This window comes from Cyprinodon tularosa, unplaced genomic scaffold (assembly GCF_016077235.1).
Source record: "Cyprinodon tularosa strain WSP-4 unplaced genomic scaffold, ASM1607723v1 ctg264, whole genome shotgun sequence".
In the NCBI taxonomy this organism is placed as follows: Eukaryota; Metazoa; Chordata; class Actinopteri; order Cyprinodontiformes; family Cyprinodontidae; genus Cyprinodon; species Cyprinodon tularosa.
The window spans coordinates 342354-354886 of record NW_024038968.1 but is presented as its reverse complement, the minus strand read 5'-3'; the positions used below and the strand labels follow the sequence as shown (position 1 = coordinate 354886).

At 40.0% G+C, this 12533-nt stretch overlaps 1 protein-coding gene across 1 annotated transcript in view; it reads left to right on the top strand.

The window, feature by feature from the left end:
* cntn2 (contactin 2) overlaps positions 1–11990 on the top strand; it is a 66404-nt gene extending 54414 nt beyond the window's left edge. Inside the window, exons 19-23 of the mRNA XM_038289159.1 lie at positions 2827–2939; positions 5063–5249; positions 6173–6285; positions 8865–9033; positions 11646–11990. Coding sequence (XP_038145087.1) covers positions 2827–2939; positions 5063–5249; positions 6173–6285; positions 8865–9033; positions 11646–11746 — 683 coding nt within the window. The 3' untranslated portion in view covers positions 11747–11990. The remainder of the gene's footprint in view (positions 1–2826; positions 2940–5062; positions 5250–6172; positions 6286–8864; positions 9034–11645) is intronic.
* Positions 11991–12533: the final 543 nt, after the last annotated feature.

Below are 12533 nucleotides of genomic sequence, written 5' to 3'. Positions count from 1 at the left end.
GGAGGAATATTGACACGTTTTTTGTGGACTTTTATGGACCTTTCTGTCTCGGGCGCCATAGACCTCCATTATTTGAATGTCAGCAGACAGCAAGAAGCCTCCCAGATCTCCAGATGCATTTGAGATATCAAAAAAGTACTCCAGAGTGTTGTTCAGCATGGGGGTGAGTAGAAAATGAAGGCTAATCATGTTTTGGGTGTACTATTCCTTTAAGAGATCAAGTCAATTTGTATATAAATAATAAGACCATGAAATAATACAGAAACAAGACGCCATAAACATTACACCATTTACACACCTGAATTGTGTCTGAAATAAAAAATAATAACAAAACTGTACAAAAGTAAAGTAATAAAATAATAACAACGGTCAATTTTATATCAACTTCAAGTTTTCTAATAAAGATGAAACTTTGACAGCGGGTTTGGAATTAGTTAGTCTCAGAGACTTATAATATAAATCCAAGTCATTTTTCCAATGGCAAAAAGTGGGTTTAGTCTTAAAATACCTACATCTGTGAATGAAGAATTTTCCCAACAGTATAAGGTCATTTCCTAAATATTCAAGAGTCTTATTCTCACTTTCTAAACCAAATAAAATACTTGTGTCAGATAGTGGTGACAAAAAAACATTCTTACTTATTAGCCAACTTTGGAAATCTTTCCAGAATTTAAAGTTTGGTTCACAAAAAAAAAAAAAAAATGTTTCAAACTCTCAACGTTTCTCATGCAAAAAACACAATATTCTGTATCAAACTTAAACTTAGAAGTCATAAATTCTTTCGTTGGATATATTTCATTGATAATTTTGAATTGCATCTCTTTCGCTTTTGGTGGCAGAGGGTAAGTTATGTAATTAGTTCTTATTTTAATAATCTGATCTGTTGTAAAGTCCTTTAAAATGTAATGTCTTCTAATTGGATTTGGGAAAAGTTCTTTTAAAAGGAGATTCCTCAACATCTTATTGTTACATCTAATATCCTGGATCTGAATACCTTCGATCTGCAGTGATCTCAGTGTAGAAATCTGAAGAACTGATCGTTGTCTGGACGCTACACAGGAGATCCTTTCCTACCCTGGATAGATCATTTCTGTTGATCCAATCAGCGACATGCTATATCAGCTTTACATTAGACTAGTGTCTCTAAATCCTGATTTAAATCTTTTAAGCTCTGGTGAAGGGTGCTCATCTGAAATAGATTTTATATTAAAGGTATACTATGCAACCGGTGTTGATTTTCCAGCGAGGCTCCCCCCAGAGGGCGAAAGTAAAAGTGCACTTTCGTAAATATGCTCAGCTGTTCTCCTGGTTTCTCCGTCAAGCCAGGCGCGGTTGTTTTGAGCTTAGCAGACAGGCGAACGCAACGAATGACTAAGCATCTGACGCGCCGCAAACACGTTGCTGCTCGAGATGGAAAAATTTAATTTTTGCTGCTCGACGCGCCGCGTCAACCAATCAGAGAAGCTGGTCTGGGAGCTGGCAGGGAGAGAGACACAGTGCTGATGATCGCTCCTCTTAAACAGTTTATTGACTCCTAAATTAACTTAAAATGCAGAAATCTGCCGGCAGAATATGTTGGCTTTTATTATCCTGCTGCCTGCAGTTTGGATTATTTAGATGAAAAACACCTACCAGCTGCCGCGGTGAACCGCGAGGAGGCGACCCGGCCAGAGGCTGCTGATGAAGGGATTCCTACTGTCGGCGCACCGCCGGTATGTGGGGGTCTGAGCGGCTCCGACAGAAAAAATATTGGAAGGCAGGATAATAATCTGAATGAACTGACGGCACTGATTACGTTTTCAGGTGGATTTTCTCACTTAAACACATATTAAAACTACTTTATTCCCACTGATCACAGCAAATATAGCTGCAAGGCAGAGAAAGGATAGTGAAGCTCCGCCCAACGCGCGTCAGACACACTTTTGCACCGCGCAGCCAGAGCAGCAAAGCTGCTTCAGCCGCGCGTCAGAACTAACTGGTACAAGCAGTAAAAATGAAGCAGCAGACGCGATTTTGCTGCTTTTGCTGCGTCCGATGTGAACGTAGCATAACTGCACAAAGATCGCCACTGTCTACTTCTTCTTCTTGTTTTACTGGCAACTTGCAACCAAATGGAGCATTATCGCCACCTACTTGATCTTATTTATGTTTCCTTAAATCCTTAGGTTTAGTCCAGTTTGTTGAAGATAAGATGACATGATTTTAAGTACTGTCTTTCTGGATTTATTGATCGCCACTGTGCTAGCAACGAGCATGCTTTTAACTGGGGCGTGTAGCAGTTCTCGCCGTAAAGCAAGACCGACTCCCGCGAGACTTCTGAGCCTGTGGGTGCGGGCCGAGGGCTCCTGCTATTGCAAGTGCAGTATTTCCCCCACAGACCACCAGGGCGGCCGAGAATACCTTTGTTCCACCTGAAATGACTCATTTAATCATCCAAAACGTTATGGAACACATTAATTAACTGAAAAATGTTGCATAGTGTGCCTTTAAAGGATTTTAAAATGCAGTAGAATTTTAGAAAAAAAAAACAAAAAAACATTTATTTAATCACATTATAAAATACAGTGAAACGTGTACCATGGATGCTCACAGATACAAGCACCCTCTGTTTCTGATTGGGAGGTGGGTGTGGATGTGTGTATCTGAGGAGCAGATCAAAAATAAGAGGCTTGAAAAGGACTCCAAAGCTGTTTTTCCCACTTTAACCACTAGAGAGCAGCCAAAACCATGTCACCACTATGGGAGGTTTATTAGCTGTCAGTCTGTCCATAGCTGGTGTGTTATGAAGCAGGGTCCATCATTATGATGCTCGTTCCCTCCCCATAGAGCCCACTGCGAGACCCTCCAGCGTCAATGCCACGGCGCTCTCTGCCTTTGAGATCCAGGTGTCATGGGAGCCCGTCCAGCTGTTCAGCAACGATATCATCCGAGGATACGAGGTAAACGGCTTCACCCACAAAAAAGTTTAGTTTTTACTTTGGAAAAATAGGAACTAGTTTAAAATTGACAAGCTGCATCTTCAAAATGCAGAGGTCAGAGGACTGATCCAGCAGCCTGTGAGGCCCCTGTGCTCCACGGTGTTTAGGATTATCACCCTGGATATCACTCTGGATCATAAAGCTACCAAAAACGATCAGTTCATTGAGCAGCTGGATTAACTGTATTCAGTCAACCGCTTTACATCAGACAACGGGAGAAATGTTTGAGCCGAACCGTCAATATGTGCAAACACCAGATGGACCTTTTCTTAATAAATAACCTTAATAAAAGCATTTTGTTGAAAGCCTGAATCAATTAAAGTGACCTGCAGCCAATTTCTCAGCCACAGCAACGGGATCCTGATAATGGGAAGATAATAGGAAGAGAGATGTTATCAATAACTAGCTAAAAGCATAATGAATTAAATTCTATTCAGTTTATTTCTATAGCTCCAATTCACATCATGTCATCTCAGGTCATTTTCCAGTTCACCAGATCATCCAGTCAGATTGATTCAAAGTTTTCTATCTAAGGAAAACCAGCTGATTGCATCGACTCATTGACTCTTCAGCAATCCCTCACACTAAGCATGCTTGTGGCGACAGTGGAGAGGAAAAACTCCCTTTGAACAGGAAGAAACCTCCAGCAGAACCAGGCTCAGTGTGAGCGGCCATCTGCTGAGGCCCACTGGGGTTCAAGGAGACAGAAGCAGACATAGAAAAAGAAGCATAGATACAAAAGGCAACTGTCAACCAGCTCCACAGGCGGCCCCGTCCAGGAAACACACAGCCAGGCAGACGAGCTCCGAGCCAGCTCCCATGTCAGAGGATGAAGAGAGCACATCCAGTTAGTCACAGTCAGAGAAACAGGACTACACTGGAAAACGGGCCAAGCTCCAACATCTAGAAACAAAGGTGATATTTCTCTCCAGGATGGAGTCACAGCTAAGCTAGATTTTAAACTAGAAAAAACATTAAATAAAAACATCTTTGTTAACTGATATAGAAATAAAAACCAGACCCTGTACAAAACCAAAACTAACTGAAACTGTGGTAAGATATTGAAAACTATTTAAAACTAACTGAATTTTAGGACAATTTTTTTTCTTTGTGTCTTTTTTCAGGATGTATATGGTCTCAGTTTATCTCTCAGTACAGGAACAGGCCAGCAGATGGCAGTATACTCTCAGCTCATTTGTGTTGCTGCAGTGCTCTGTCCTTATCTGGTATCTAAGTATCTAATTGCATAAAATACTGCAAACAATCAGCTGTACCTGTACAGTTTTTCTTTATTTTGTTCTTTTTTTTTTTTTTTTTTACATTAAGGATCCCAATTAGCTGTTGCCATGGAAACAGCTAGTCCTCCTGGGGTCCATATAAAAACATACGATAAAAATCTCAGGCAGAAATATAACATTTCCAAAAATATAATTTCTCAACACAAAAATGATCAGAGGATGAACAAAAGCACAAATAAAGTAAAAAAGCCAATAAAACAAAAACCAAAATAATCAAACTGGTGTTTCTCTCTGGTCTCATGAAGACATTTCACCTGTTGATCCATCTGACCTGAACAGAGCAGCGGTTCAGAGGAAGCTGGCACATTGTCCTCCTGTTTGCAGGGGATGGTTCTGATGTGAAAATCTTTCTGTTTTAGTCGGTTTCAGGTATTTTTTGGGGTTTTATTTTCAGCAAAGTGCTGAATGTGTTTATTTGTATTTATCTGGATGCTGCATGAATTTCAGCTTTTTCTTGTTTAAAAGAAAAGGTTTATTGGATAATAAATCCCTATGTTCTCACTGATACGGTTTTCAGGGCTGCTGATGCATCAGAAGTGCTTTGACCTACTGTAAGCTGATTAATGTTTATTACCTGATGATAATTCAGGCTTCCGCTATCAGCTTTATTAGGTTCAGTTTTCAGAGCAAAAGGCATTCTTTCATTAGTGACGGAAAAGCTGAGGTCAGCAGCTGATTGCTTGTCTGGAATATTTTTATTTCCCTGTTTATTGACCTCATTTGGGGGACGTGTTGCTGTGTCCAGAGTGTGATTAGGGAGTGAGCCTGTGTTGTTTGTGTCCTCAGATCCGGTACTGGCGGCAGCATGAAAGGGAGGCGGCGGCGGACCGAGTACGGACCGCCGGGCTGCAGCCTTCAGCCAGGGTCTCTGGCCTTCGACCCAGCACTCGATATAACGTAGCCGTTCTGGCGTACAACAGCGCCGGCGCTGGGCCTGCGTCGCCTCGCACCAACGTCACCACCAGGAAACCACGTACGCCTGCAGCTCCCACAGGGCTCACAGCCCATCAAATCACACGCCACCCAGTAACTGTAGGAGAAAAACCAATTTATTCTAATGTGGAATATATAAAGTTCAGTTCAGTTTATTTCTATAGCTCCAATTCACATCATGTCATCTCAGGTCACTTTCCAGTTCACCAGATCATCCAGTCAGATTGATTCAAAGTTTTCTATCTAAGGAAAACCAGCTGATTGCATCGACTCATTGACTCTTCAGCAATCCCTCACACTAAGCCTGCTTGTAGCGACAGTGGAGAGGAAAAACTCCCTTTGAACAGGAAGAAACCTCCAGCAGAACCAGGCTCAGTGTGAGCGGCCATCTGCTGAGGCCGACTGGGGTTCAAGGAGACAGAAGCAGACATAGAAAAAGAAGCATAGATACAGAAATGATCTTACCATGATCTCATTCTGCTGCTCTTTTAAGAAACAAACATAAATATTATGACTCAATGTGTCGTTTCCTCCTTGACTTTCCGAATATGTCACAGTTATTTCATATGCCAATATTAACTAGAATGTCTTCAGAGTAGTAGTATTAACAGCTGTGGTTCAGAAGTGGATATTTAAGGAAAGGGACAGAAATTAAAAGGCCAACATCAATCTAGGCTAAGTCTTCAGCAGGTCAGTTAAGAGATAAATAATAATCTTTACAGCTTTAGTTTGTTATTCAATAGGTTTGCGATATCTAAATCTCTGATTTCAAGTGCTAAAATCTAAATGATCGAAAAACCTGGGCTTCATTAATCAGTGCCAATAAGAGATATTTGAATTTTCACCAAAAAAAATAGTGTTTAATCATCTGTGAGCAGACCCAGATTACCCGACCTTCTTTTCTCTGTTATTTTTATATATATATATATATTTAATTCCCATCCTTTATTTCTTCATTTTCAGCACCTAATCGTCCTCCAGGCAACATATCTACTGAAACTAAAGGATCTGAAGTAACGCTGAGGTGGAGTCATGTGACGGCTCTGCACAACGAGTCAGCTGTGTCGGGCTATAAGGTGACTTTGCTGAACAAGGTTCATTTTTTAAACGGAAAAAAAACCAACCAGTCGTCATGCTTTGAAGATTTAATGCAGCCCAAAACAAGCCAATCAGAAGTAAAGTCTCCCATTCAGTAAGCTGTGGTTCTGAGACAGAGAGCTGTAAAATAAACCTGGTTTTATTAAGGTTTACACTGCAAAAACATTCTAGAAATACAATAGAAGTACAATTGTCTTAAAAGAAACATATTAACCCTTAATCTGAATAAGATAATCTCTTAAAATAAGATAATTAGATAATATGAACTTAAAATAAGACAATGCAATTGTCTTTTCTTATGTTAAATGCAAATTGTCTTGTTCCATTGGCAAAATGTCGCACTGGAAAAAAATCTGACACTAGATAAGTCGTTTTTTTCTTAAAATGAGGGCAATTTATTTCTAATTGAGAAATTAAAAGAGAGATTTTGCCAATGGAACAAGACAATTTACATTTAAAATCATTTAAAATAAGAAAACAATTGCATTGTCTTATTTCAAGTGCATTGTATCTAAATATATTATTTTAAGATTTAAAAAATGCGTCTTACATTGACAAATCATGTCATTTATCTACCCAGAATTAAGGGTGAATACATTTAATTTAAGAAATCATTTTTTCAGTGTGCAATCAACTCCTCAATTCAAGAAAACTCATACTTATTTTATGAAAAAAAATATTTATTTAGATTTCAAATTTGTGCTGTGTGTTGGTTGTGTTTATTGAAGATAAAGGTTTTTATTTGTGCCTGACCTCTAAGCTGGAAGTTCATGCTTTAGTTTTTAAAGTTTAAAGAATTATAATCTCGTCTAGAGAGAGATGAGAACAATACGTGGCCAGATAAGAAACATAAAAACATGTTTATCAGGGCCTGTAGAGTTTGATTTGGAAGACAAGAATAGTCACAAAAATATTTACCCTTAATTTTAGTAGGTTAATGGGATTATTTGCCAATAGAATGAGTATTTTACTCTTAAAAATACGATAATTAGATAATATGCACTTGTAATAAGACAGTGCAATTGCTTTTTCTTATTTTAAGGGCTGCAACTAACGATTATTTTAAAAATCGATGAATCTGCCGATTATTTTTTCGATTAATCGATGAATCGGACAAAAAATATTTTTATATTAACCTCTTTATTTCAAAATAAACATTTTATTCAGAACAAACAAGCACACAAGTACAGGTTGCTCATTAACTGTACTGGTGCAATATGAAAAATAAATGTTTGTGTTAAAACTACGCAAACTTACATGAGAAATGTAGCTGTACATCCACAAAATATAGGCTACTTTGTTTCATAAAGCGCTAAAAAAGACATTTTTGTTTTTTAAGCCCCTAAGGGGTTCAAACAACAGGCCCCCCCATTTCAACAAATGAGTTTTTTTTAGACTAGAAGAGTTCTGCCTTTTAAGAACGGAAAGTATAGCAGTTAAAGTTGCTACTTGAGAAAATACTGAACCATAGAGATAAAAATAGCCTGTGATTCAAATTATAAATTGTATTTGGAATAAAAATGAGAGAACTAGGGGTGCTAAAAAACACATCCTCCAAAGACAGATATTTACATGGGAATGTGGCAGATAATTAATTGACATATTACTGATCTTGCTGGATTTTATTCTGCTTTACTTCCATAAATTGCAGGATCTTCTTTTCTTTATCTTTGCCAGAAGATTTAAACTTTAAAAGTCTTGCCCTCATAATTTGCAAGTTAATTTATTTATAAAGAAAATATAAACGCTGCTTAAGCTAATTCAAATGAAATTAAAAGTAAAATAAGTAGCCAACCTTATCACTGTCTGTAACCTACTAACACGGTAAGGAAAGCATCAGATGAGCTACCTGTGAAACTAACGTTACGTTTCCCCACTTTAAAACCAAACAAACATGGCCGCTCATCCTGCTGATCAGCTCTCTTCACGCCATCGAAGGCTCCAACGTGTTTCCTTTTCAGGTGCTGCATCATAACAGCGGTGCTTCCGTGCCATGTTCATTTGTTTTTACTAAAGTTGCATGTTACGACTTTTTTCACTTTACAAAGCGCAGGCTATTTTAATTATTGTGATCAATTTGCGCCGTCAATCCCGGCGCGTGCGCGCTTCATTTGCAGTCTGGATGCTGAGGGTAAACATCCTGCGGCTCTGACTGCAGCGCTGAGAGGGACTCCTGCGGGAGAACGGGGTTGGGATGGGGGAGGCGCCCCACGGCAATGACGGCGGTGGCGGATGACGCATTAATCGCGTGACACAACTAATCGATGATGAAATTCGTTGCCAACGCTTTTAAAAGTCGTTTTTTATCGATTTTATCGATTCGTTGTTGCAGCCCTACTTATTTTAAATGTAAATTGTCTCGTCCCATTGGCAAAGTCTCTCACTTACATCCTCAATTCAAGACAAAATGCACTTATTTTAAGAGAGAAATTACCTATTTAGATTTCAGTTTCTTGCAATGCAGCAACCTCCAGATCTATCAGTTCTTAATAACTACATAAACTACTGATAATTGTAGTTTTTCCTTTATGAGACCTGCTTGTATTTCGTTTTTCAGGTTTTGTACAAACATGAAGACCAGACTGTTATGAAGGTTTTGGACAAAACAAAGACCTCATTGAGCCTCCCTCTCCCTAAAGACTATGGCTATGTGGTGCTACAGATCCGGACTTGCGGCGAGGGTGGAGACGGGCCGCCTCATGAAGTCATCGTTTCCCAGGACTCTGGTAGGAGGATGCAGCAGGATTCCTGGATTGGTGCTTCCTGTTGATTAGTAGGAACCTAAACTCAGATTATTGGATGAAGCAGAATTTATCCACAGGAATGAAGAGATGCTAGAAGAAAGAACGATGTTGAGGATGCTTAAAGGAATAGTACACCCAAAACATGATTAGCCTTCACTTTCTACTCACCCCCATGCTGAACAACACTCTGGAGTACTTTTTTGATATCTCAAATGCATCTGGAGATCTGGGAGGCTTCTTGCTGTCTGCTGACATTCAAATAATGGAGGTCTATGGCGCCCGAGGCAGAAAGGTCCATAAAAGTCCACAAAAAACGTGGCAATATTCCTCCATACTGCTCGTCCAATGTATTCCAAGTGTCCTGAGTGGGTAGCGTCCAGAATTTACTCGAAACGAAGTCATTTAGAATGTTTTTAGAGCATAAACAGTAGTGTATAGGATTTCCTAAAAGCGCGATCACGATGCTACGGAAGCCGGCAGACCAAACCAGATGAAAGTGCGCATTCAGCTCGGCAAAGAACTCATGCTCTTCCTCAACACTGAAGTCCTCAGACATTTGTCTTTCGTTGTTTCTTTCTTTGCACAGGTAAAATGAAGGCTAATTATGTTTTGGGTGTACTGTTCCTTTAAGGGTTATTATTATTATAAGCAAATAGAAAATAAAAAAGCTGAGGCCATAATCATAGAAAGCAGAATGAACCAATCCTGCTGGAGCAGAAGCACATGAAAAAGATAAAACGTGAACCCCCCCCCCCCCCACACACACACACACACACACAACTCTGGCTGCATCTGATAACAATCAACACAGTCAGATAAACGTTAATGTTATCGGACTGTGTTGGATAAAGTTTGTCATGATTTTAACTATGATCTGACCCAAAAGCAGTAAACCGATACAGAAAGACCTGGGAAAAAGTTTAACAGGTTTATTTAGGAGATTGTGAAGAATCCAGTGTTGCTCTGAACACTGCTCAACCGGATCTGAAAGGTGAGGGGAAGACACTGCGGTTAGTTCAGGTCAGGCTCGGTGGGAAATGTGATTCTCCTACTTGAAGAGGAGGATTTTGTTGCTGACTCACGTTTCCAGAGAAGTTGTTGACACTTTGACTCCAGTTTGTGTGCGGTAGTTCCAGTGTTTGTCTCAATCAATAGAGGGCGGACAGGGTTTACCCAGAATGCGTTTGTTTGTAGGTGAACGGAGAAGCTGACTGCCACTCAGATTTCCTGCGGTACTTGAATGGGTCGTAGTGGAGATGAATCCCTTGCTCAGTGTGAAGCTCAAACAATCTCTTGAGGAAAAGTTGATTCAAACCTCAAGTTTAAATCCTCAACTCAGCTTGAAGCTCAGATGATCCTTCCAGGGAGAGAAGGTCCAAAACATCCAGTTTGCTGGATGACTTCCCAAAACTGGCAAACACTCTTGCGTCGAGGTAGTGTCAGTCAGCAGGTTAAGAGCGCTCCGTTAATGAGGTAACTCTGTGCAGGTGTGTAGGGAGGCGGACCAGAACCAGGCGCCTCCTGGTGGAGGAAGGGAGACAAACACAGACAGGAATCCTGACAATGTTAACGTTTGTCTGACACGTTAGCCCGTCTGCAGCGGCGCTCTCTCTGCATAGCCTTGTGTGAAGTACCGCTGGCTATTTTGGTGATATTTTTGTTTTAATTTAGTAAAATATTCATTTGGTTTGTGTTTATCTGACATTGTTCATTATATTCCCCCAATAAATGAAAAAAAAGTCTAATTTATTATTATCTAGAGACTATTAATAACAGGAGGTGAAATGAAACTCCAGACTAGCTTTGAATGTGATGATGTCATCAGTACGCTTCTGTTGACCCAGATTTATTCTGCGTGCTTCGTTCTCACCTGCGTTCTTGTCAAGAACATTCTTGGCGAGAACACGAGTCTGTACTCGCGTTCTGGTGAATTGAAAACGACCAGAGTTTTTGGCGGAATAGAGACAGGAGTGATGTTAGCAAGCCGGGCTAATGTTAGCATGCTTTCAGGAATGAGGTCAAGCAAGGAGAACCAAAATAACGCTCCGTAAAGTTCGCGTTGTTCAGAGCTTTTCTCCTTTGAACAAAGAACCCATATTAAAAAGAAGAAAAAACTAAATCTATTCCTAGACTTTCCAGCAGGTTTAGACTGAAGCTAAATACATGAAACATGGAGGTCCTTCTTACCGGGGCCTGTGCGTCAGGATTTATCGAGCATTTCACGTTCTAAAACAGGTGAACTTCGGCTTCATTTAAAGAGAAAGTCAAACATTAATGTCAGATAAGATTATTATTTTACATGATTTATATTTACAGTCCTTTGACAGGTTAGGATAAGAAAAGAAAAGGTTCTAATCAGAGATTAGAACAGTCAAGTTTGAGATATTTAAATTAAGCCTTTTTTATGTTGACAGTCTGCAACAAATGCTCATTTAAAATGAGTGAATTAATATTCAATTGAAATAATAAAATATTGTTGGGTAGTTTATAAGTTATTCATTATAAAGTCTGTAAATAATCCTTTATTATTTATCCTAAAAGTGGAGATTCTTTTTGCTCGATCTGAGCCGATCTTCTGCTTGTTTGCTTTGCAGGAACTGGGATGATGGTGCAGAAAGATGGCGGCTCCACGCTGGACGCATCGCACGCCTGCATCTCGGCTGGCTTGGTTCTCCTCGCTCTCACCTTCCCCTGATCCCCGATGGTCGCTGTCGATAAACTCAAGGCTCCAGATGGACTTGGTTTCAGTTAGAATGTTTTTTATTTTCTGATAACAACAGTTTAATAACTCACTGCAATAGAGGCTGAGGGGATTACGTGTGATGGGAGCCATCGCCGCTCATGATGAGGCATTATGCTGCTTTCAGACCGCGCGCAGCAGAAGCAGCAAAAACGCGCCTGCTGCTTCATTTTTAATGGTTGTATAAGTTTAGTTCTGACGCAGCTGAAGCATCTTTGCTGCTCTAGCTGTACGGAGGAAAAGTGGTTCTGATGCGCGGTGGGCGGAGCTACTCTATCCTTTCTCTGCCTGGAACAATGGCGGCTATATTAGCTGTGATCAGCGGGTAGAAAGTAGTTAGAATCTATGTTGAAGTGAGAAAGTCCTCCTGAAAACATGGTCTGTGCAGTCAGTTCATCCAGATCACCATCCTGCCTTCAAAGATTATTTCTCTGTGGGAGCCGCTCAGACCCCCACATACCGGCGTAGGCACCAGATCTGCTTTATGATGTCAAAACGTGGCAACTCCACTCGGACAAACTCTAATGCACCACTTTCCTAAGGATCAAATCTCTTTTGGAATCTAAACACATAATTCCCTATATTTGCTGTTATTTCACATTTCATCTACAATCTAAAGTAGCCGAAAGTAGAAAACAATCATTCTAAGTCTTGACGGAAAGTCCCGCCTTCTAAGACAGACTGAGCTCTGCTGTTTAACAAGGACACACTAAAAGTCTCGGCTTATTTTAATTCTATTTAT